General features: G+C 42.2%; 1 protein-coding gene across 1 annotated transcript in view; it reads right to left on the bottom strand.

Moving 5' to 3' along the window:
• RNASEH2B (ribonuclease H2 subunit B) overlaps positions 1-20,356 on the bottom strand; it is a 52,252-nt gene extending 31,896 nt beyond the window's left edge. Inside the window, exons 1-3 of the mRNA XM_065412118.1 lie at positions 20,242-20,356; positions 4,038-4,109; positions 1,833-1,940 (exon numbers count right to left, since the gene is read on the bottom strand). Of these exons, the coding sequence (XP_065268190.1) occupies positions 1,833-1,940; positions 4,038-4,109; positions 20,242-20,356 (295 nt within the window). The remainder of the gene's footprint in view (positions 1-1,832; positions 1,941-4,037; positions 4,110-20,241) is intronic.
• Between the last annotated feature and the right edge of the window lie 4,364 nt (positions 20,357-24,720).

Here is a 24,720-nt window from a genome sequence, read left to right as displayed (position 1 = left end):
AAATAAATTATAAAAAGGCAGAAAGACAGACAGGCCTTTGGAAGGCAACAGGGAACTCAGGATATGTCTACACTACAAGTGCTACAATGGCAGAGCTGCAGTGGTGTACTCAATCCACCCCCTTGAGAGCCAGTAGCTAGTTTGACAGAATTCTTCAGTCAACCTATCAGTGTCTAAACCGAGGCTTTGGTAGGCTTACTTTTTCACACTCCTGACTAACGTAGCTAAGTCAATCTATGTTTTAGGTGTAGATCAGGTCTGTTTCTGGAACAGCTGAAGATGGAGCATGCTGTGAAGGTGACATGCTGGCTATCAAAGGGAGGTAATGTTACACTTTTCAAACAGCAGCTTCTGTAGTCTAGATCATTAAGAGCCACAACAAATATGTTACTGCTTGAGAGGCAGTTCAACCCATCCTCCAGGTTGTGCATTTGCATCAGCAGTGGGATATAAAGAAAAAACAGGCCAACAAGAGAAGATAACATGAATTACAGGGAATTGGAGCAAGCTCCTCTTTCAGGGGATGCAGGAAATCAAGAATGAGAGATTCCATGACACAAGTATCGATATGTCAGACAAATGGGAGAAAAGACAGGGAAACTCCACTCAGGAACCTGAAAGGCTCACTAACAAAACTAGGTTGAACACGGACCCATTTTACAGGAAGTGCAAAACTAATGAATTTCAGACTTATACATAGCTAGAATACTCAAACAAAAACAAAAAGCTGGAGAATTATCATCAGAAGAACAACTTTTTCAGAGGTACAGGAGTTAATTTTATACATGCCCCTGCAGCACTCAAAGAAATTAGGAACACCTTTCCAGGCTTCTAAACAAAATGCAGGTGAAGGTTCCTGAGGACAGCTATTTCTCAGGGGCCAAGGCAGAAGGTGGGAGGAGAAGGGGACATAGAAAATTCAACATAATCAGCAGCATGAAGCATGCACACTCCCTTGGCTCAACACCCATCCACAGCAAGTCAAAGCTTACAGCAGCATTACTTGCAATCTGGTTATTCCTATATGCACCTGTGCAAAGGAAATTTAGAATTAAACACACACCTAGGGATAATGCAATTAAAGAAGATATACAGTTTTTAGAAAATTGTGTGTTCCCTGTCATTAAATGATACTTTTTCTAGAAAAAAAATATCAAATAAAATAGGATGCAGTAATTGACTGGGCAAGAAACTTTTCTCTAGTGACATCCTCATTGATAAAAACATTGTTAGATCCTTGGTGAGATGGTACAGAAAGCTGTCTGCCTTCTATTTAAAAAGATAGACTAGGATGAGGAGAGGGCTGTGAATAAACAGGGGAACTTGCTCCAGGTTATGAAATTCCTAAATACCAGCCTCAGAAAAAGAACCATCGGCTTGAGATCCCAAAGCTTTTCTGGGAACCAGAATGATAGGTGAAAGGAAGAGGGACCAAATGTTTCAATGCCTGAAACTATATTTCATTGCTAAAATAAGTGGGTCCATTTATGCTTTTTTCCGTCAAATTAAAATATACATACGTTCCCTGGGGACTTGTCAGGTTGATTGACAAGGAAAGCTAAATATTTCGTGGCACTTGAGTTTACTACAATTTGATTTTTTTCAAGACACATGAACATCTGTCTAATTGAGGCTGCCAAAGGCAGTCTTCTAAGAGACCACAAAGCCCCACCCCTGGCTAAATCCAGATGGCATGTGAGTGCCTCAGAAGGTGGAGATACTGTGTGACTGGACTCTACAATTAGGAGACACAACAGTAAATTTACGGGGGGAAAATGTATGAATATTAGTTACACTTAGGGGTAAGGGAGAGGAAACACTATGTTACTCACCATGTTGAACAGTCTGACCTATAAACCAAGAACGATATTCTTCATGAAAAGCTTTTACTTCAAACAGCTGCTGTGCACTGCTATTGAATAAGTAGAGGGCAGCTTCCCCTGTTAAAAGAAATCTGGTTTGTATTTGCAAGCTTTCATGAAAATCAAAAGACCATCCAATATGTCTGAAGAATGTGCCTATTATATACATAAACATACATACATTCTACATACACTGTAACTACAAAGAAAGCTTAGACAAAGAAAACTATTATATACAGATGTTCGTTTACCAGCTCTATAATCCCTACTCAATTTTGAATCAATAAATAAGAAGTGTGAATAGTTCATCTTACAGTGCAAAGCCTTTGATTCAAACCCAAATCAGATCACACAAGAAATTAGCTTTTGTATGTATGGGAGGGGGTGGTGATAGCGAGAATTTCGCTCTTCTTTCTTTGTGTCTGTCTCTGAGTTATCTGACTCAGGGATAGAGAATGAGAGTCCCGACTCTTTTAAGTGCCATTTTGTTGTTTGTCATTTATTTTTGTGTGTTGGTACAGATGTAGGGAGAGTATGGGTTAAATGAATTAGGTGAATGAAGGAGCCGAACTAGTGGGTTTCATTAGAAACTTGAAATCTTGGAGATGACAGAAATGCTTTGTTTTAGGCCCCTTCGCAAAATCCCCCTGCTTCTCACTGGTTCACATGGACAAAGTGGAATGGATCATTTTTATGCCCCCCCATATTAGTTTTGATTACGAAATGCCAAATATATTGTGAACAAGGCTGACAATCTCCATTACTATAATGGAAAGTCACCAAGACTTTGCTTTGGAAGTTGTATGATTTTGCAGACTTGATTAGTTCTGGCTGAGCACTCAAGAACACACCAACATTGCATGGGTGTTCATATAATATTTGGAGACAACAATTTATTTATTAAAACACAAATATTCTAAAAAGATGCTAAAAGGGTGTTTTCTTCTCTTCCTATTTCAGACTCTGCACTCATACATAAGGTTACATAACCAAAAGTTTGCGCATTACAGATCTTTAAATAGGCTTCCTGTAATTCTATAGTAAGTTACCCAGCTTCGGTGTCAACAACTACACCTAAAGCTTTTTCTCTAAAAGCCTTACCCACACACTTTTCATTCTACAAGTTAAATAGATCACTTCCTTCCCTGGTAAAATATAAATTCTTATCCACCTTTTTTCAATTCTGGTGACAAATTGCAAAGCCAATTCAGTACAGCAGATGGAAGTTGTGCATTGCTTTATATTTTGAAGCTAAATTCTGAATATTTTTAAACAGAATTAATAAACTCTCTTTCCATTCTGCATCTCTTATCTTTCACTAATCTCTTCCTTTAGGCACAAAGCAGAAACTAGCTGATTATCTGCACCTGTAATTAAGTTTCTCTGATGTGTTTTAATGCCATAAACATGAGTGGTGACATTTTAAAAAACCCAGTGATCCTACTGAAAGCAAATGAATTTATGAAGGGAGCGAAGAAACAACCTGAACCAGATTTTTTCAAACTACTTTAAATGTGAAGATTTTCTGTTTAAATAAACTAAACAGGGTTTAATACTGTATACTTTAATGAAAAGAAAGTCTTAGACAAAGGCAGCTTTAAGATACTCTAGCTATACAACCAAAGAAGAAAATGATTGTTTTGGAGATTGGAGGGAGGTTCATTAAATTTTCTACATTATTTGTTTTTCCAATATGTTTCTAATTAAAGGTAAATCATCATCTACTGACAAGAAAAGAGATACCACACTTTGGACTAAGTAAAAAGAAAATTGTAGTTAAAAATGAAAAGGCTCAAAAGTTTGGCAAGTGTAATAAAAGCCTCTTCTAACTGAATGTTTATTTTATAGCATAAGGTGACTAGCGGAAGAATCTAAATTTGGATTTATAAGAAAGGCCTGTGGATCCCCAAAAAACTAATGCATTTAAAAGATACATTTGAAATATACCACTTTTTTGTGCTGCCAATATTTCTGATGAACAGTTCCACCAATTAAAATTACAAAATACATCCTAAATGTTTGAACTGAATTAACTACATGACATCCTCAGCAAAATCTCTGGCACATGAGATTAACACTATCATCATTTCAGTTTGCAAAATATTAATCCTCTGGTAGAGATAAGGAAAGAATTAACCATAATATTAACAATGTCCTTAACTATTGCAAACTTGCCTGTACTTGGATTACGCAGTCTTGTAAATAAAGGTCCACCATCAGGTTTCATAGGAAGATCAGTAACAGGCTCTGAAAAGAATTATAAAATTATAAATTGAGAGATCTTTCCCACCCCATCATACTTCACCAACATACTTGTCTGTATTAATTGGATTTACCTTTCAGATAATAGTAATTTCCCCCCGAAAGCCACACAGTATGTCCATTACATCAGAACACAAGAATGGCCATCCTGGACAAGAACAATGGCCACCTAGCCCAGTATCCTGTCTTATGACAGTGGCAAGTGCCAGTGCTTCAGAGAAAATGGACAGAACAGGGCAATTTCCAATCATCCATCCCCCCTGTCATCCATTCCCAGCTTTTGGAAATTGGAGGTTTAGGGACACCCAGAGCGTGGGGTTGCATCCCTAATATATCTTATATATGCTAATATATCCAAATATATTTCTAATATATCTTTTTTGAGATGGGGTGACCAAAACTGTACGTAGTACAGTACGTAGTGGGTGTTCATGGATTTATACAGTGGCATTATGATATTTTCAGTTTTGTTTTCTATCCCTTTCCTAATGGTTCCTAACATTATGTTAGCTTTTTGTTTTTGTTTTTTTTGGACTGCTGCTGCACACTCAGTGGATGTTTTCAGAGAACTAGCCATAGTGCCACCACAATCTCTTTCTTATGCGGTAACAACTCATTTAGACATCATTGTTTCGTATGTATAGTTGGAATTATGTTTTCAAAAATGCAGTACTTTGCCCTCATCAACACTGAATTTCATTTGCCATTTTGTCACAGTCACACAGTTCTGTGAGATCCCTTTGTAACTCTTCACAGTCAGATTTGGACTTAACGATCTTAAGTAATTTTGTATCATCGGCAAATTTTGCCACCTCACCATTTACCCCCTTTCCCAAATCATTTATAAGTATGTTGAACAGTACTGGTCTCAGCACAGATCCTTTGGGGACCCTCCTATTTACCTCTCTCCATTTATTCCTACCCTTTGAGTATGCCTACGCTACCATTAAAAACCCACAGCTGGCCTGTACCAGCTGACTCAGGCTCACGGGGCTTGGATTAAAGGGCTGTTTAATTGTGGTGTAGAGATTCAGGCCTGAGCCTGAACATCTACACCACAATTAAACAGCCCCTTAGTCTGAGTCCTGGGAGCCTGAGTTAGCTGGCACGGACCAGCCATGAGTGTCTAACTGCACTGTAGAGATACCCCTTGATTCCTAGCTTTCAACCAGTTACTGATCCATGAGAGGACCTTCCCTCTTATCCCATGACTGCATACTCTGCTTAAGGGCCTTTGGTGAGGGACCTTGTCAAAGGCTTTCTGAAAGTCCAAGTACACTATATCCAGCACCCTTGTCCATATTTGTTGACACTTTCAAAGAATTCTATTAGATTGGTGAGGCAGCATTTGCCTTTATAAAAGCCAACACATTGTATTCATCTATGTACTTGATAATTTTTTTCTGACCTACAGATTCAACCAATTTCCTGGTACTCAAGTTAGTCTTACTGGACTGTAATTGCCAGGATCACCTCTGGGGACTTTGTTAAAAATTGGTGTTCCATTAGCTACCCTCCAGTTATCTGATACAGAGGCTGATTTAAGTTATAGGTATCTTATAGATTTCAATTATCCCCATATTGACTGGGAACATTTCACTTCAGGACGAAATGCAGAGATAAAATTTCTCGATACTTTAAATGACTGCTTCATGGAGCAGCTGGTACGGGAACCCACAAGGGGAGAGGCGACTCTAGATTTAATCCTGAGTGGAGCGCAGGAGCTGGTCCAAGAGGTAACTATAGCGGGACTGCTTGGAAATAGTGACCATAATACAATAGCATTCAACATCCCTGTGGTGGGAAGAACACCTCAACTGCCCAACACTGTGGCCTTTAATTTCAAAAGGGGGAACTATACAAAAATGAGGGGGTTAGTTAGACAAAAGTTAAAAGGTTCAGTGACTAAAGTGAAATCCCTGCAAGTTGCGTGGGCCCTTTTTAAAGACACCATAATAGAGGCTCAACTTCAATGTATACCCCAAATTAAGAAAAACAGTAAAAGAACTAAAAAAGAGCCACCGTGGCTTAACAACCATGTAAAAGAAGCAGTGAAAGATAAAAAGACTTCCTTTAAAAAGTGGAAGTCAAATCCTAGTGAGGCAAATAGAAAGGAGCACAAACACTGCCAACTTAAGTGCAAGAGTGTAATAAGAAAAGCCAAAGAGGAGTTTGAAGAACGGCTAGCCAAAAACTCCAAAGGTAATAACAAAATGTTTTTTAAGTACATCAGAAGCAGGAAGCCTGCTAAACAACCAGTGGGGCCCCTTGACGATGAAAATACAAAAGGAGCGCTTAAAGATGATAAAGTCATTGCGGAGAAACTAAATGGATTCTTTGCTTCAGTCTTCACGGCTGAGGATGTTAGGGAGATTCCCAAACCTGAGCTGGCTTTTGTAGGTGACAAATCTGAGGAACTGTCACAGATTGAAGTATCACTAGAGGAGGTTTTGGAATTAATTGATAAACTCAACATTAACAAGTCACCGGGACCAGATGGCATTCACCCAAGAGTTCTGAAAGAACTCAAATGTGAAGTTGCGGAACTATTAACTAAGGTTTGTAACCTGTCCTTTAAATCGGCTTCGGTACCCAATGACTGGAAGTTAGCTAATGTAACGCCAATATTTAAAAAGGGCTCTAGGGGTGATCCCGGCAATTACAGACCGGTAAGTCTAACGTCGGTACCGGGCAAATTAGTTGAAACAATAGTAAAGAACAAAATTGTCAGACACATAGAAAAACATAAACTCTTGAGCAATAGTCAACATGGTTTCTGTAAAGGGAAATCGTGTCTTACTAATCTATTAGAGTTCTTTGAAGGGGTCAACAAACATGTGGACAAGGGGGATCCGGTGGACATAGTGTACTTAGATTTCCAGAAAGCCTTTGATAAGGTCCCTCACCAAAGGCTCTTACGTAAATTAAGCTGTCATGGGATAAAAGGGAAGGTCCTTTCATGGATTGAGAACTGGTTAAAGGACAGGGAACAAAGGGTAGGAATTAATGGTAAATTCTCAGAATGGAGAGGGGTAACTAGTGGTGTTCCCCAAGGGTCAGTCCTAGGACCTATCCTATTCAATTTATTCATAAATGATCTGGAGAAAGGGGTAAACAGTGAGGTGGCAAAGTTTGCAGATGATACTAAACTACTCAAGATAGTTAAGACCAAAGCAGATTGTGAAGAACTTCAAAAAGATCTCACAAAACTAAGTGATTGGGCAACAAAATGGCAAATGAAATTTAATGTGGATAAATGTAAAGTAATGCACATTGGAAAAAATAACCCCAACTATACATACAACATGATGGGGACTAATTTAGCTACAACGAGTCAGGAAAAAGATCTTGGCGTCATCGTGGATAGTTCTCTAAAGATGTCCACGCAGTGTGCAGAGGCGGTCAAAAAAGCAAACAGGATGTTAGGAATCATTAAAAAGGGGATAGAGAATAAGACTAAGAATATATTATTGCCCTTATATAAATCCATGGTTCGCCCACATCTCGAATACTGTGTACAGATGTGGTCTCCTCACCTCAAAAAAGATATTCTAGCACTAGAAAAGGTTCAGAAAAGAGCAACTAAAATGATTAAGGGTTTAGAGAGGGTCCCATATGAGGAAAGATTAAAGAGGCTAGGACTCTTCAGTTTGGAAAAGAGAAGACTAAGGGGGGACATGATAGAGGTATATAAAATCATGAGTGATGTTGAGAAAGTGGATAAGGAAAAGTTATTTACTTATTCCCATAATACAAGAACTAGGGGTCACCAAAAGAAATTAATAGGCAGCAGGTTTAAAACAAATAAAAGGAAGTTCTTCTTCACGCAGCGCACAGTCAACTTGTGGAACTCCTTACCTGAGGAGGTTGTGAAGGCTAGGACTATAACAATGTTTAAAAGGGGACTGGATAAATTCATGGTGGCTAAGTCCATAAATGGCTATTAGCCAGGATGGGTAAGAATGGTGTCCCTAGCCTCTGTTCGTCAGAGGATGGAGATGGATGGCAGGAGAGAGATCACTTGATCATTGCCTGTTAGGTTCACTCCCTCTGGGGCACCTGGCATTGGCCACTGTCGGTAGACAGATACTGGGCTAGATGGACCTTTGGTCTGACCCAGTACGGCCTTTCTTATGTTCTTATGTTCTTATCACAGGTAGTAGTTCTGCAATTTCATATCTGAGTTTCTTCAGAACTCTTGGGTGAATACCAACTAGTCCTGTTTAATTTATCTATTTATTCCAAAACCTCCTCTATTGACTTCTCAAGCTGTGAAAGTTCCTCAGATTTGTCACCTAAAATAATGGCTTAGGTGCAAGGATGTCCCTCACATCCAATACAGTGAAGACCAATACAAAGAATTCATTTAGCTTCTCCGTAACAGCCTTGTCTTCCTACAGTGCTCCTTTAGCACCTTGATCGTCCAGTGGCCCCAATGACTGTTTGGTAGGCTTCTTGCTTTCAATGTACTTTAAAAAATATTGGTTGTTAGTTTTTGTGTCTTTTTCTAGTTGCTCTTCAGATTCTTTCTTGACCTGCCCTAGTTTACACTTGACTTGCCAGAGTTTATGCTCCTTTCTATTTTCCTCACCCGACTTCCAATTTTTGAAGGATGCCTTTTTGCCTTTAACCACCTCTTTTACTCTGCTGTTAAACCATTGTGGCATTTTTTGGGTCTCTTACTGTCTTTTATATTATAGTCACTATTACTGAGCAATTCAGTTATATTCACCTGTTGGACCAGATCCTGTGTATCACTTAGGACTAAAACAAGAATTGGCTCTCCCTTTGTGGATTCCAGGACAAGCTGTTCCAACAAGCAGTTATTTATGATGTCTAGAAATTTTATCTGTGTCCCTTCCTGAGGTGACATATACCCAGTCAATATGAGGATAGTTGAAATCCCCCATCATTAATTTATTTTCTGTCTTTGTAGCCCGTCTAATCTCCCTGAGGATTTCACAATCACTATCACCATCCTGGTCAGGGAGCCGGTAGTATATTCCTACTACTTACTATACTCTTATTGTTCAAGCATTGAATTTCTATCCATAGAGATTCTGTGGTACACTTTGATCCATTTAAGCTGTTTACTTTAACTGACTCTAGGCTTTCTTTCACATACAATGCCATGTCCCCACCAGCATGACCTACTCTGTCATTTCTTACATTGACTAGAAGTAATTTTAATTAGAAATCAGTTATGCTTGAAAATCAGGTTGGCGTGCAGACGGGGAGAACGTTGCAAGGGTGCTGTCTTGCAGAAATGGATACCAAACCAACTTGGTCTTGAACATTAAGAAACCCCTATTTATGTGGAACACATTCTTTAGTATTCTCTCCTGTATAAGAAGTCAGGGTAAGAAAGCATTACTTTTGTGGAAAGGGCATCAGATATAAGAGAAAAAGACCACATTTTACAAACCTTGTGAAAGGCATAGAGATCTTTACTTACAAAGGTAACTGGATTGCCTTTTTTTGAGGTTTTCAGTCCCACACTCAGTGAAAAAGATAATGTTGTTGCTAACTTAATGGGCTTTCTTAAAAAGAAATATCAAAGCAGCTTTGTTGTTTCCAGGAAAACTAAGAATTAAAATGTGTCTTTTGTCTTAAGGTCTAAGACCCATAATTGGTTAAAAAAATTGGAGAATAAAAGTAAAGGCCAAACCAAAGATGCAGCAAGAGGTCTCTTGTTAAATCCTAAAGGAAGATGGTGGATTATTTGCCACAATATACAAGAATAGATTTTATAAACTCTGCCCCAAGGAGTTTCTTTTATATGAGCAAAAAACAAGTTAGCGAGAGTGTGCAAGGTCTTTTGATTAGAAATTATGCCTTTCAATTAATTATACTGCATCTAGACACTGTACCAAGATGGAGGCAGATAGACAAAACCGCTCACCCAGTAAAGGTGGGTGTATTAGCAATAGATAAACTAGACAATTGTTCATCTAGCACAGCATTTAAGAATATGCCATTACAGATTTACACAAATATATAGTGCCTTTATAACCCTAACAAATGAGGTAATTAAGAGGTAAACACAATGTCTTTATGGGGCTGTTTAAATAAATGTCAAAACTGGTTTTATGCAGTATTGTTGTAGCTGTGTTACTCCCAGGATATTAGAGAGACAAGGTGGATGAGGTCATATCACTTATTGCAGTGGCTCTCAACCTTTCCAGACTACTGTACCCCTTTCAGGAGTCTGATTTGTCTTGCGTACCCCCAAGTTTCACCTCTCTTAAAAACTACTTGCTTATAAAATCAGACATAAATACAAGTGTCACAGCACACTGTTACTGAAAAATTGCTTACTTTCTCATTTTTACCATATAATTATAAATCAACTGGAATATAAATATTGTACTTACATTTCAGTGTATAGTATATAGAGCAGTATAAACAAGTCATTGTCTGTATGAAATTTTAGTTGGTACTGACTTCGCAAGTGCTTTTTACGTAGCCTGTTGTAAAACTAGGCAAATATCTAGATAAGTTGATGTACCCCCTGGAAGACCTCTGTGTAAACCCAGGGATACACATACCCTAGGTTGAGAACCACTGTCTTATTGGACCAACTTCTACTGGTGAGAGAGACAAGCTTTTGAGCTTTTTTTTTATTGGTTCAATAAAAGAATATTACCTCATCCACCTTGTCTCTCTAAAATTGGTTTTGGTATATATCATTTAAGATATAGTCTACAGTAATCTATGCAGTATTCATCAAGTAACACCAAACAGTTTTAAAAAAATACTTTGAGATGGACATGTCATTTTCACTGAAGTCTGCAAAGTGAATTTCACAACTTACTCTATCCTGAAGCTGATTTAAGAGAGGCTATAAAAGCTTTGAAAATGTGCAGCACAGCAGGTATGCTAAAGGGTAATCCCAGCATCCTTATTTTCTATCCTCATGCATTCCCTCACATGAAAGCCTCTCCCACTTTAACACAGGCCAAGTCTAAAATAATACCAGAACAAACAATTAAAGCTTTTTAAAAGTGTCCAGACTTCTTTCACATTTAACAAAAACACTCAGGTCATCTGATGACTTTCACTTGCCCGACTCATTCCTAAAATCTTGGGGGAAACCGTATCACATTTCCTGGAGGTCAGACATACAACCAAATTCCATATATATAATGGTTATTGTTACATGAATAAATTGGAAAGGAACATAAAACCCCACCAAGCTACATGAAGCAATTATGGATGGCCCAAAAATCTATTTTTATAAGCAAATTTTAAAAATGAATACTCTGTTTAACAGTCTGGTATCAAAGGATATGGAATTCTCGGCAAAAAGAGGCCATTAAAGTTGGCATTAAAAGAATATTGAGGCCTTTTCTTCAAAAAGAAAGGCTAATTAAAAAGTCTCGAAATACAAAGTTAAGATTTCATTTAAAAACAGATATTAAAACATATGAATTTATCTAGTTTACAGTCATCTACATAAATTGTATTTTCTTCCATTCCCTGCAGTACTGCAGGCCCACGTAGCCTTTGCACATTGTTTATAACATGGGAACATTTTGATGAAGTCCTTTTGATAGATATTTTAATAAAGGCTTTAAATAAAGATAGAGTGACAGAGATACTAATACTGCAGATATTTTAGATCTAATAATCTCACTTCATTTATGTACCTCATGGAGTCAAGGAACTCTGAAGTATATGGCTTTAATTCAGTACCAATGACTCTATGGTACATAAGTGTGATGCCCTACCACTCTGTACCCGGGCTTATAAGTAATACAGACCTTTTAGAAGGGCTGAATAAGATTACATAGGACTTATGACACTTTACATCATCCAAGGGTTTTACAAAGTTTAATTAATAATCCATATGAAGTATGCATTAGTTCCAATCAACAAAGGAATAAACTCAGCTACACAGAGGATAAGTGACTTGGTAGAGGTCAGAAAGTCAGTCAAGTATCAGAGACAGGACTATAAACTTGATTTCTTGACTCCCAGTCCCATATTGCATCTTCACAAAAACCCTCAACTACTTCAGCAAACAGGCACTTTTGCACAGACTCACATTCTGCACGAGCATCCATTGCATCTTCTTTGAAAATTTTGCCTTTGCATTCGATTTCTCAACTATGTTTAAACATCAGAAAGTGTTGGAGAGCTTACACTTCTGGCTTTTTTCAAAACAAATCTATAATACTATCTTCAAAAATTGAGTGAGGACTTCGCCAATGCTTACTGTCAATGCCCTAATGGATCAGTCTGGCAATCACTGATACACTGTTTGGTGCTCTCCAGCAAAGGGCTAAATTCAGAAGCGATGTTTAAGGTGGTACAAGGTGGACTCCTCAAACTTACACCACCTTGTGCATCGCCTGTGAATTGTAAGGTGCAGTCACGGGATAAACACGAGTTATCTTGAGTGAAACTTCAGACAGAAACAACTACCAGATGGTTTGGTTAGTCTTTTGCCCCTATTCCCAAGTGGAATGACTGCTTTTGCATATCAGGACCACTATAGCCCTCCTCTGGCTTCACCCTGTTCAGACATAATTAACCTCTTTTAGAGCAACTCACAAGGAGCAAGTCTAAAACTTGTCTACAGAGAAATAGCACTAATTCAGCAATTGGTGTAGCTGTACCCATGCTGAACCCTAGGTGTACATAAGGGCATGCCAGGGTTTGCACCCACTGAAGTACGGGTAAACCCTCATTAGCCCAAGCAAGGTTAAATCCCAACTAGCTTAACTGAAGCAAACCCCAGTTTCTCCTTGTCTACACTTAAGGGTCAACATTGGTGCAGGTACACCAACTGCTGAATCAGCACTATTCCTGAGCGTAGACAATGCCTTGCTCACTCAGGAGCCAGAATATAGGAAACAAAAGTAGGGGAGAGTCTCACATCTCTTTTTGGTTACTTTACTTGTGACACTCCCCACAGCTTATGAGTTACATCAAAGTAGTCTTCCTTATACTTAGTGGGCCATACTCAGAGATGACATATTAGAATGGGTGCAAATTACCTGTTGGTAAAAGGTCTTAAGTGTAAGGGAATCTAAGCTGGTGTAATGTACACACTGGGGGAAGCAGAGGTAAATTGTGCCAACAAAGCCTCTCTCTAAACTCCCCACTGAATGGCCTGGACACTGAATCCACTCACTTTTTAAGGTGACTTTAATATTAATATATATTCTGCAATGTTTTTATGTAATATGTACAAAGTTCTATTTGATTTTTTTTAAACCTACTTGTTCAGGGAATGTTATTGAAGAGACAGATAAATATAAAAGGCCAAATGTCTCTCTGAATTTCAAATTCTAAGCAATTCCTGGATCCTGTTTTATAACAGTCTACTACTGTGTTTTGCTCTGTGGCAGATGAACAAATTGGGTTAAACGTCTTTTATTTTAGGTTAAACAGAAATGAACAAAAACAAATGTTTTAAAAGGTAGGGTCTTAACATGCTGCTCCTGGGGGAATTCTGTGTCACTGCACAATGCAGAATTTTGCAGAAATGAACGCTGTCTGCACAGAATTTCCTTTCCCCCACAGAAATGGGCTGTAGTGCTGCTAGCTTCCACTAGGAACCACTGGACTGGCAGAGCTTGCACATAGAAGACACTTCTGGGGGGAGGGAGAGGGAACTAGAGGGTTCCTGGAAGCTGCAGTTCCCAGCATTCCGAGGGAAAGAGGGCAGCACGCAGGAAACTCTGCGCAAGCCTGGGACAGAGCATCAGGCTGTTTCTCCCTCTGGATCCCTGGGCTCTGTGGGGGAAGGGTGTCTGGGCATGGCGGGGCCCCCCAGCTGAGCTCGGGGAGGGGAGATGGGTATCTGGGCCAGGGGGAGAGATGGGGTGCAGGATCTGGGCTGGGGGGGGCTTTTCAGCTGGCAGGGCCGGCTCCAGGGTTTTTGCTGCCCCAAGCAGCCACCCCCTTTGCAAAACAAAAAACAAACAAAAAAGCCGCGATCGCGATCTGCGGCACTTCGGTAGGAGGTCCTTCGCTCCGAGCAGGAATGAGGGACCCACTGCCGAATTGCCGCCAAAGAGCCGGACGTGCCGCCCCTCTCTGGTGTGGCCGCCCCAAGCACCTGCTTGGTAAGCTGGTGCCTGGAGCCGGCCCTGGCAGCTGGGCTCTGGGGAGGAGGGGGTTTGGGTGTATTGGGTAGGGGGGGCCAAAGGTGGGCTCTGGGGTGAGGGGTTGTGGGTGTCTGGCCCCCCAGCTGGGATCTGGAGGGGGAGGTAAAGGGGACAGAGCATAGGGGTTTCTTTAACTCTCTACTCCCGGGGGAATTTTTGTGCGTCTGTATTGTTACAGACATACTTGCTGACAGGTATTTTGAAATAAATTACCAAAGTAATTGGAACTGGCATGATTATGTAGTGTTATTTTGACAAATAAAATTCCCAGAATTTTTAAATTTTTGGAACAGAATGCTCCTAGGAGTAATGACATGTAATAGAATAAATATAATTTGTCTATGTAAGTTGTTAAAATAAATTACATTTTACATACTATGTGTCCTAGAGCTTATTTTAATATGACTACTTTTCCAATATGATCCAGAGTTTTCAAGCTGGTCACTCCCTCTCTTATTCCTTGGGCTCATGTGAAAGCCCCACATATTCAGTTATGCTTGCTGATGCCCTATGGCAGGGGTGGCCAACCTGTGGCTCCAGGGACACATGAAGCTCTTCAGAAGTTAATATGCGGCTCCTTGTATAGGCACCGACTTCGGGGCTGGAGCTACAGGCGCCAACTTTCCAATGTGCCAGGGGGTGCTCACTGCTCAACCCCTGGCTCTGCCACAGACCCTGCCCCCACTCCACCCCCTCCCCTGAGCCTGCAGTGCCCTCGCTCCTCCCCCCCAGAGCCTCTTGCATGCCATGAAACAGATGATTGGGAGGTGCTGGGAGGGAGGCGAAGGCACTGATTGGCAGGGCTGCTGGTGGGTGGGAGATGCTGGGAACAGGTGGGGGGAACTGCTGGGGGGCTGCTGACATATTACTGTGGCTCTTTGGCAATGTACATTGGTAAATTCTGGCTCCTTCTCAGGCTCAGGTTGGCCACCCCTGCCCTATGGGTTGGTAGCACTGTCTCAATCTGATAATCTGGTAAGTAACATTTGCTCAGAAAACATGCCAAGTATCCTGCAGATGAAAAAGTAAAGCCACAACATAACTGTTCCTTTCATTATTAAACAATGAAAACAGGCTTTTTCTTTGCTCATGTGATTAGTTCAACTGAAGACTTAGAAATTGCACCGCTCAGCCTTCCAATTTAACTATTTGGCATTCCACTGATTTCTGTTGCAAGTACTGACAGTATCTTGCCCTTTCCAATGCTGCATCACAGTGATCAGCCGGGGGAAAGCATGTCACCATTAATTGAAGTGCAAAAGTTTCAGATTAAGATTTATTATCAGTCTGAATGGCTGCATCTGATGAAGTGGGTTCTAGCTCATGAAAGCTTATGCCCAAATAAATGTTAGTCTCTAAGGTGCCACAAGGACTCCTCGTTGTTTTATCAGTCTTAATGGTGAGTCAGGAGATGGATAATGGAATAACAGAGCTTTTTATTTCTAGCTGTTTTCAATCCAATCTGCCATTAGCAACTAAAAATCATGCGAGGGCTGTTCAATGGTCTCTGTGACATTAATACAATACTAATTCTCGGTACAATGGGACTAGTCACATGAGAAAAGTTGTGCGTGTGGTTAAGTGTTTGCAGGGTCAGACCCTAACTTTGTAGCACTCTATTTCACAGTTTTCAGTATAACAAGCTGCTGCCATGTTGCTTGGGGCTTGATGGATATCAAGATACACATGATTTAGGTAGAGTTTCAGTTTCATTTCTGAATACTTGCTGACAAGTCCCTTAATTTCAGTTTCCCTTCTCTGTCTGGATTGATTCCAAGACATCTGCTTCTTTGCAGAATTAGCCCATCATCTCCATTAACGTTAAAAAAAGGCACAATCAAAGCAAGACGAACTATTCATGTCCAGGTGAAAATAATGCTACTGAATATATAGGGTGGTACATGATATCAACACCCATGTGAGCTATTCTAATGTTAAGATTACTCATGCGAGCAGCTATAGGTGTGACTTAGTGTTTGTAGGATTGGATCCTTTGGATGTACCTACTTTCCAAGAAGAAAAAGTAACAAATAGCTCTTTCGTGCTTCTTGTTGTAACAGTAAAACAAATCTTTTCTCTCCATAAGTTTCCCTGCATAAAAATCAGAAACTTGTTACTTACCTACCCCACAAAGGAGTTGCAAGAATTTAACTTCCTCAAAAAACAGACTATTCTGTTGGAAATTTGGAAAGCAAAGTCAAATTTTGCAAGTATAGCCATAAGTGAATTTTACAGAAATTCTGACAAAACACTTCTGAAATATGGGACTTCAAAAAGGGATATTCACCTTTCTGTAATTTATCAAAAACACTATAAAAAAATTAAATTTATTATATTCAATGGTCTTCATTTAGACTCAACTATTAGACCAATTAGACTATTTCTGATTATGTCAGCAGCAAAACCTTGGAGCTATTTGCTGTGGACTTTTGAAACTCAATATGTGCTTTCAGGTTCTACTGAATTTAATAAACTTTCCTATACATTTGATGAACTTTATAAACTTTGCTGGAGCTGTGCTGGCAAAGTTGGCAGCTTTGCCAGTGCAGCTGTTCCCACAACAGGAGCACTCTGCTGGTATATTATACCTATACTATACCAGTAAAGCCCCCCAGTGCACACATAGCCTCTGTAAGGAAACCTGTTTGAGTTCATGGAAGTTACAAGCTCTGGCTCCAATCCTGAAAATGCTGATGTGAGAGATTAACATTTTGCACAGAACTGACTGCTCACATGCATAAAGTTAAGTGTGTTAAAATTAATAGGACAGAGGCATTTGTGGGCAAAGCCAACTGTTTGAATACAGTACTTAACTCTAAACTGAAGTTTGCATAGATGTCAAAGAAAGAAGTGGATCCCCATCCTATACTGGAATTCAGGAAATCTGGGTTCTATTCCTGGTTCTGCCACTAACCTGGTAGGTGCCCTCACTTCACCTCGCACTGTACCTCAGTTTTCCCAGCTGTAAAATGAGGAGAATGATACTGACATCCCTTGTAAACTGCTTTGAGATATGCAGATGAAATGCATGATATAAGAGCTAGTGGTTATTATTAGGGCTGTCAAGTGATTAAAAAAATTAATCATGATTAATTGCACTGTTAAACAACAATAGAATATAATTTATTTTAAATATTTTTGGATGTTTACTACATTTTCAAATATATTAATTTCAATTACAACACAGAATACAAAGCATACAGTGCTCACTTTATATTTATTTTTTATTACAAATATTTACACTGTAAAAAACAGAAGAAATAGTATTTTTCAATTCAACTCATACAAGTATTGTAGTGCAATCTCTTTACCATGAAAGTTGAACTTACAATGTAGAATTATGTAAAAAAAAGAACTGCATTCAAAAATAAAACAATGTAAACTTTAGAGTCTAGAAGTCCACTCAGTCCTACTTCTTGGTCAGACAAACAAAGTTGGTTACAATTTGCAGGAGATAATGCTGCCTGCTTTTTGTTTACAATGTCACCTGAAAGTGACATGGCACTGTTGTAGCCAGCATTGCAAGATATTTACATCCCAGATGTGCTAAAAATTCATATGTCCCTTCATGCTTCAACCACCATTCCAGAGGACCTGGTTCCATGCTGATGATGGGTTCTGCTTGATAACGATCCAAAGCAGTGCAGACCGACATGTTCATTTTCTTCATCTGAGTCAGATGCCACCAGCAGAAGGTTGATTTTCTTTTTTGGTGGTTTGGGTTCTGTAGTTTCTGCATCAGAGTGCAAGTAAATGTAAAGAGTGCAGAATGCAAGTAAAACAGAATAGGAGATATTCAATTCTCCCCCCAAGGAGTACAGTCACAAATTTAATTGAAGCATTATTTTTTTAATTAGCATCATCGGCATGTCCTCTGAAATGGTGGCCAAAGCATGGAAGGGGCATACGAATGTTTAGCATATCTGGCATGTAAATACCTTGCAACGCTGGCTACAAAAGTGCCATAATGAACGCCTGTTCTCACTTTCAGGTGACATTGTAAATAAGAAGCAGGCAGCAGTATCTCCTGTCAATGTAAACAAACTTGTTTGTCTTGGCGATTGGCAGAATAAGAAGTAGGACTGAGTGGGCTCTAAAGTTTTACACTGTTTTGTTTTTGAGTGTTGTTATGTAACCAAAAAAAAAAATCTGCATTTGTAAGTTACACTTTCAGGATAAAGAGATTGCACTTTAGTACTTGTATGACATGAACTGAAATATACTATTTCTTTTATCATTTTTACAGTGCATATATTTGTAATCAGAAATAATAATATAAAGTAAGCACTTTGTATTCTGTGTTGTAACTGAAATCAATATTTAAAATGTAGAAAAACATCCAAAAATATTTAGTAAATTTCAATTGGTAGTCTATTGTTATAAGTGCAATTAATTGTGATAAATTTTTTGAACTGTGATTAATTTTTTTGAGTTAATCGCATGAGTTAACTGTGATTAATTGACAGCCCTAGTTATTATTACTATCAGCAGCAGCATCTTGTACACTCTGCATGTCAGATCCAAGAGTGTGGAACAGAAAAGCTAAGAATGGAGCCAGGGAGGAATCAGCAAATCCAGAAGAAAATAGGGTTGAGAAATGCATCTTTTCTCAGTTTTCTACAGTTTGTGCACATTCTCTCTCACTCGGCCACCTTCATTTAAAAATTAACCAATTTTTTGTTTGGAGATTACTGAAGGTAAGAATCAGATGGTATTTTTAATCCAGACACTGCAAAAAATTACTAGTAATGCAATTTTACATTTACAAAACACACTGAATGACAGTTGTGGAGTGGAGGGAAATACAAGCCAGAGAGGATTTCAGTTTTTAAAGCCCTCATCTGAAACATTCTTCCATCAGATACAGGGAATTCTGTTTATTTATCCAATAAGGATGAAGGGTTGAGTAGATCCCTGATCAGGTTTAGAACTTTGTGTTTCAGAGGGGTCTAAGTGTTTCAAAGCTGATGTTTATGTCTCTATGCCATTCCCTTTAGAAAACAGAAGACAGAATAAACTGTGAAGTAGGTGAGGCTCCTTCACTAAAGATTGTCAAAAACAGGTGAGATCAAGCACCTGTGGGAGTACTCTAGAAATAATATTTTGCACTTGTAGAGCACTTTCTCTCCAAGGATCTCACAGCAATTTACTAATTCTAATGAGTTAAACCCTGTGATATCCCAGTGATGTAGGAAAATATTGAGTCAAGACTGAGAAGCAGAATGGTGAACTCTGTAAGACTTTGCTTAAGGTTACACACAGGCAGCTCTGGTAGATCATCCAGCTACTTAGCAAGATAGGGGTTGGCTGGATATACAACGAGGTCTTGACTAGGGTGCAAATCAGCCAAGGAAATCTAAGTACACCTCTACCCCGATATAACGCGACACGATATAAGACAAATTCGGATATAATGCTGTAAAGCAGCGCTCCAGGGGGGCGGGGCTGCATGCTCTGGCAGATCAAAGCAAGTTCGATATACCGCGATTTCACCTATAACGCAGTAAGATTTTTTGGCTCCCGAGGACAGTGTTATATTGGGGTAGAGGTGGATTTGATAAGGGAAGATCTCTCTCTCCTTCTGCAACATCAGTAGCCTTTGAGATGCATCTAGCTCACTGGTGAGAGGGAAGGGGCAGCAGATATAGACCATCAAAACCTGCCTTAATCCACCCCCTGCAGCTGCCCCCTTGACTGTAATACAGCTGCAAAGAAATTAACCTTCTACAATGAGTAGCCCCTCAACCCCCGCTGGGTCCTGCTCCCTGGGACTGGACGGGGCACAAGGGGAGCCTGAGCGGACCAGGGAGATCAAATCTCACTGCTCTGAGGTCGTGCCCCTCCTGGCCGAGATGGGTCACAGGGCTCCAGTCTCCCCTGGGGCGCTAGTGGGGGATGGGACATGGGGCGCTGAGGGAGGTCCAATCTCCCCCGGCGGCGCTGAGGGGAGACGGGGAGACGGGGCTCCAGCTCTCCGCGGGGCCCGGGGGGGGGGTTACCTGGTGCAACCAGCACCCACTGGTCGGGGTGCGAGTCCGCCGGGCGCCGCCGCCCGCTACCCAGCATGGTCCGGGACCCCCGCGCTCTCGGCGCTGCCCGCCTCGGCCTCCGCATCCGAATAACGGCGGGGCCGGGGCGGGCGCGCGGGGCGGGGGACCGCGTGCGCAGCGCCCTCCCGCCACTGCCGCCCCAGGCCCGGCGGGGGCCCGAGAGCCCGGGGGGAGGCGGGGGCCGCGCGATGTGCGCGTGGGGGTCACGGGGGAGCCCAGTCGCTCGCGCGGCAGCCAGGGAACCCCTGGCTGGGGTTTGCCGCGCACCCCCGCACCAGCGCCGCCAAATGGTACGAGCCCGGGGGGGGGGGGGCGGGACCGGACACACTGCGGCGCCTCGCGCTCGCTCCCTCTGCGCGGCGGGGCTGATTCCCCTCCCCCTGAGCCCTTCACCCGGTGTTAGGCGCTGCCATGCTCCGCCTTCAGCTGAGGGACGGACTGACGTGCCCGCACCACACACACGGCCTTGCCCGCCTACCCCCCGGCCCCAGGGGAGTAACAGCAAGAAACTCCTAGAGCGTTAAATTCACACCCGCCAGAGCCTGGACATGGGAGCGCCGAGGTTCTCCGCATCTCGCATTCAGCCGTGCCCAGGACTTGGGCCGGGTATTGCGGTCCTGGAGCGGGGCCGCATTGTGCTGCCCAGACTCAACACAAAGACGATCCCGGCCCCAAAGAGCCGATCCACACTACTGTTAATAGCATCTGTTAAGGCGGGCATTAAATAGCAGCGCAGCGCGCGTTGTTTGCCATCATACAACGTTATAAAAAAAAACCCCAAACAGCAGCAGCACAGGACAAGCAAAGGCCAGGACATTCCAAATGGCTACGTTCATGTCACAGAAAATAATGCCCTGATGTTTGGCTATATACATTTATACCCTTAAAATTATGTTAACCTACGTTCATTTTAATTTTCCTTTATTTTTATTTTTTTGACCTAAAGAGGGATAGGGACATAGGAAAAGCCAAGAACCATATTATGGCATCTGCTGTAAAGCAGAAATCACTGGAAAGTTCTGGCCTGATATGGTTCCACGGTTATTCTTTTTAGGACCTTACAAACTACCCATGCTACCGGATTTACAAAATTCACCAGCAGAGTTTATAAACCCCCCTGTTTGTGTTTGCCGTGATTATAAAATCCACTGGAGCTGACTGTGTTGGTAATCTCTGCCAGAACATCTATGGGTATGTCTACACTACGGGATTAATCCGAATTTACAGAATTCGAATTTTGGAAACAGATTGTATACAGTCAAATTTATGCGGCCACACTAAGCACATTAATTCGGCGGTGTGCGTCCATGTACCGGGGCTAGCATCGATTTCCGGAGCGTTGCACTGTGGGTAGTTATCCTATAGCTATCCCATAGTTCCCGCAGTCTCCCCCGCCCATTGGAATTCTGGGTTGAGATCCCAGTGCCTGATGGGGCAAAAAATATTGTCGCAGGTAGTTCTGGGTACAGCCTCACCCCTCCCTCCATGAAAGCAACGGCAGACAACCGTTTCACGCCTTTTTTCCTGGGTGAACACTGCAGACGCCATACCACGGCAAGCATGGAGCCCACTCAGCTCAAGACAGCAGTCATGAACATTGTAAACACCTCGTGCATTATCGTGCAGTTTATGCTGAACCAGGACCAGAAAAACGAGGCACTTTCATGGAACTTTGTGACTTGCTTTCCCCTGCCCTGAAGCGCCAGAATACCAAGATGAGAGCAGCCCTTACAGTTGAGAAGCGAGTGGCGATAGCCCTGTGGAAGCTTGCAATGCCAGACAGCTACCGGTCAGTCGGGAATCAATTTGGAGTGGGCAAATCTACTGTGGGGGCTGCTGTGATGCAAGTAGCCAAAGCAATCACTGAGCTGCTGCTACGAAAGGTAGTGACTCTGGGAAATGTGCAGGTCATAGTGGATGGCTTTGCTGCAATGGGATTCCCTAACTGTGGTGGGGCGATAGATGGAACCCATATCCCTATCTTGGCACCGGAGCACCAGGGTACCCAGTACATAAACCGCAAGGGGTACTTTTCAATGGTGCTGCAAGCACTGGTGGATCACAAGGGACGTTTCACCAACATCAACGTGGGCTGGCCGGGAAGGGTTCATGATGCTCGCGTCTTCAGGAACACTACTCTGTTTAAACGGCTGCAGCAAGGGACTTACTTCCTGGACCAGAAAATAACCGTTGGGGATGTTGAAATGCCTATAGTTATCCTTGGGGACCCAGCCTACCCCTTAATGCCATGGCTCATGAAGCCATACACAGGCAGCCTGGACAGGAGTCAGGAGCTGTTCAACTACAGGCTGAGTAAGTGCAGAATGGTGGTAGAATGTGCATTTGGCCGTTTAAAAGGTCGCTGGCGCACATTACTGACTCGCTCAGACCTCAGCCAAACCAATATCCCCATTGTTATTGCTGCTTGCTGTGTGCTCCACAATCTCTGTGAAAGTAAGGGGGAGACCTTTATGGTGGGGTGGGAGGCTGAGGCAAATCGCCTGGCTGCTGATTACGCGCAGCCAGACACCAGGGCGATTAGAAGAGCACACCAGGAAGCATGGTGCATCAGAGAAGCTTTGAAAACCAGTTTCATGACTGGCCAGGCTACCGTGTGAAAGTTCTGTTTGTTTCTCCTTGATGAAAACCCGCCCCCTTTATTGACTCATTCTCTGTAAGCAACCCACCCTCCCCCTTCGATCACAGCTTGCTTTCGAAGGAAATAAAGTCACTATCATTTAAAAATCATGTATTCTTTATTAATTGATTATAAAAAGAGGGAGAGAACTGACAAGGTAGCCCGGGTGGGGTTTGGGAGGAGGATCGGAGGGAAGTAAAAGGCCACTGAAAAAATTCAATATAATGACAGCCTTTTGGTTGGGCTGTCCACTGGGGTGGAGTGGGAGGGTGCACGGAGCCTCCCTCCCCCCCGCGTTCTTATACGTCTGGGTGAGGAGGCTATGGAACATGGTGATGGGGGAGGGTGGTTATACAGGGGCTGCAGTGGCAGTCTGTGATCCTGCTGCCGTTCCTGAAGCTCCACCAGACGCCGGAGCATGTCTGTTTGCTCACGCAACAGTCCCAGCGTTGCATCCTGCCTCCTCTGATCTTCCTGCCGCCACCTCTCATCTCGAGCGTCTCTCCTCTCCTCACGTTGGTCCCTTCTGTCCTCACGTTGGTCCCTTCTGTCCTCACGTTCACTGGCATCTTTCCTGTACTTTGATACCGTGTCCTTCCACTCATTCAGATGGGCTCTTTCATTGCGGGTGGATTCCATGATTTCCGCGAACATCTCGTCTCGCGTCCTCTTTTTTCGACGCCTTATCTGAGATAGCCTTCGGGACGGAGGAGGGAGGCTTGAAAAATTTGCAGCTGCTGGAGGGAGGGAGGGAAAAAAGGGAGAGAAGTATTTAAAAAGATACATTTTACAGAACAATGCTTATACTCTTTCACGGTGAACAATACTATTCCCATTACATAGCACATGTGATTTCTGTGCAACGTCGCATTTTGCATCTTAATATTGAGTGCCTGTGGCTTTGGTGTTTGAGATCACAGACGCAGATCCGGGCAACAGAATTCGGCTTGCATGCGGCCATGGTAAGCCATTGTCTTTCAGCTTCTGCGCCCTCCTTTCCCACATACCAAGCAAAACCCGTTGAGTGCTGCGGTTTTCCTGTTAACCTGCAGCAGCAGAAAACAAACTAACCCCCCCCCATCCAATTCTCTGGGATGATCGCTTTATCCCTCCCCCCACCGCGTGGCTGGTATCAGGGAAGATCCCTGCTAGCCACACGTGAAAAGCTCAGCACCAATCCCCCCCCCCCCCCCCCCGCGCTTGGCTTACTACAGGGAAGGATTTCTTTTCAGCCACAGGCAAACAGCCCAGTAGGAACGGCCACCTCTGTCCCCTTAATTAAATTACCGTATTTCAACCAGGTTACCATGAGCGATATCACTCTCCTGAGGATTACACAGCGAGATAAAGAACGGATGTTGCTTGAATGCCAGCAAACATCGGGACCATACGTTGCCAGGCTTTGTCATGCAATGATACCAGATTACTTGCTACTAGCATGGCGTGGTCAAGTGTCCTAGCATGGAGGACGGAATAAGGCTGCACTGCCCAGAAACCTTCTGCAAAGACTTTTGGAGTACCTCCAGGAGAGCTTCATGGAGATGTCCCTGGAGGATTTCCGCTCCATCCCCAGACACGTTAACAGACTTTTCCAGTAGCTGTACTGGCCACGAATGCATCCCAAGTCCTCAGGGCAAATTAATCATTAAAAAACGCTTGCTTTTAAACCATGTTTTATATTTTAGAAGGTAAACTCACCTGAGGTCCCTTCCATGGGGTCATGGTCTTGGGTACTGGCTTGGGAGGGTACTTCACTCAGGCTGAGAAAAAGATCCTGGCTGTTGGGGAGA

The sequence above is a fragment of the Emys orbicularis genome, chromosome 1 (genome assembly GCF_028017835.1).
Source record: "Emys orbicularis isolate rEmyOrb1 chromosome 1, rEmyOrb1.hap1, whole genome shotgun sequence".
Taxonomy (NCBI): domain Eukaryota; kingdom Metazoa; phylum Chordata; order Testudines; family Emydidae; genus Emys; species Emys orbicularis.
This window is presented reverse-complemented; position numbering and strand designations above follow the sequence as displayed.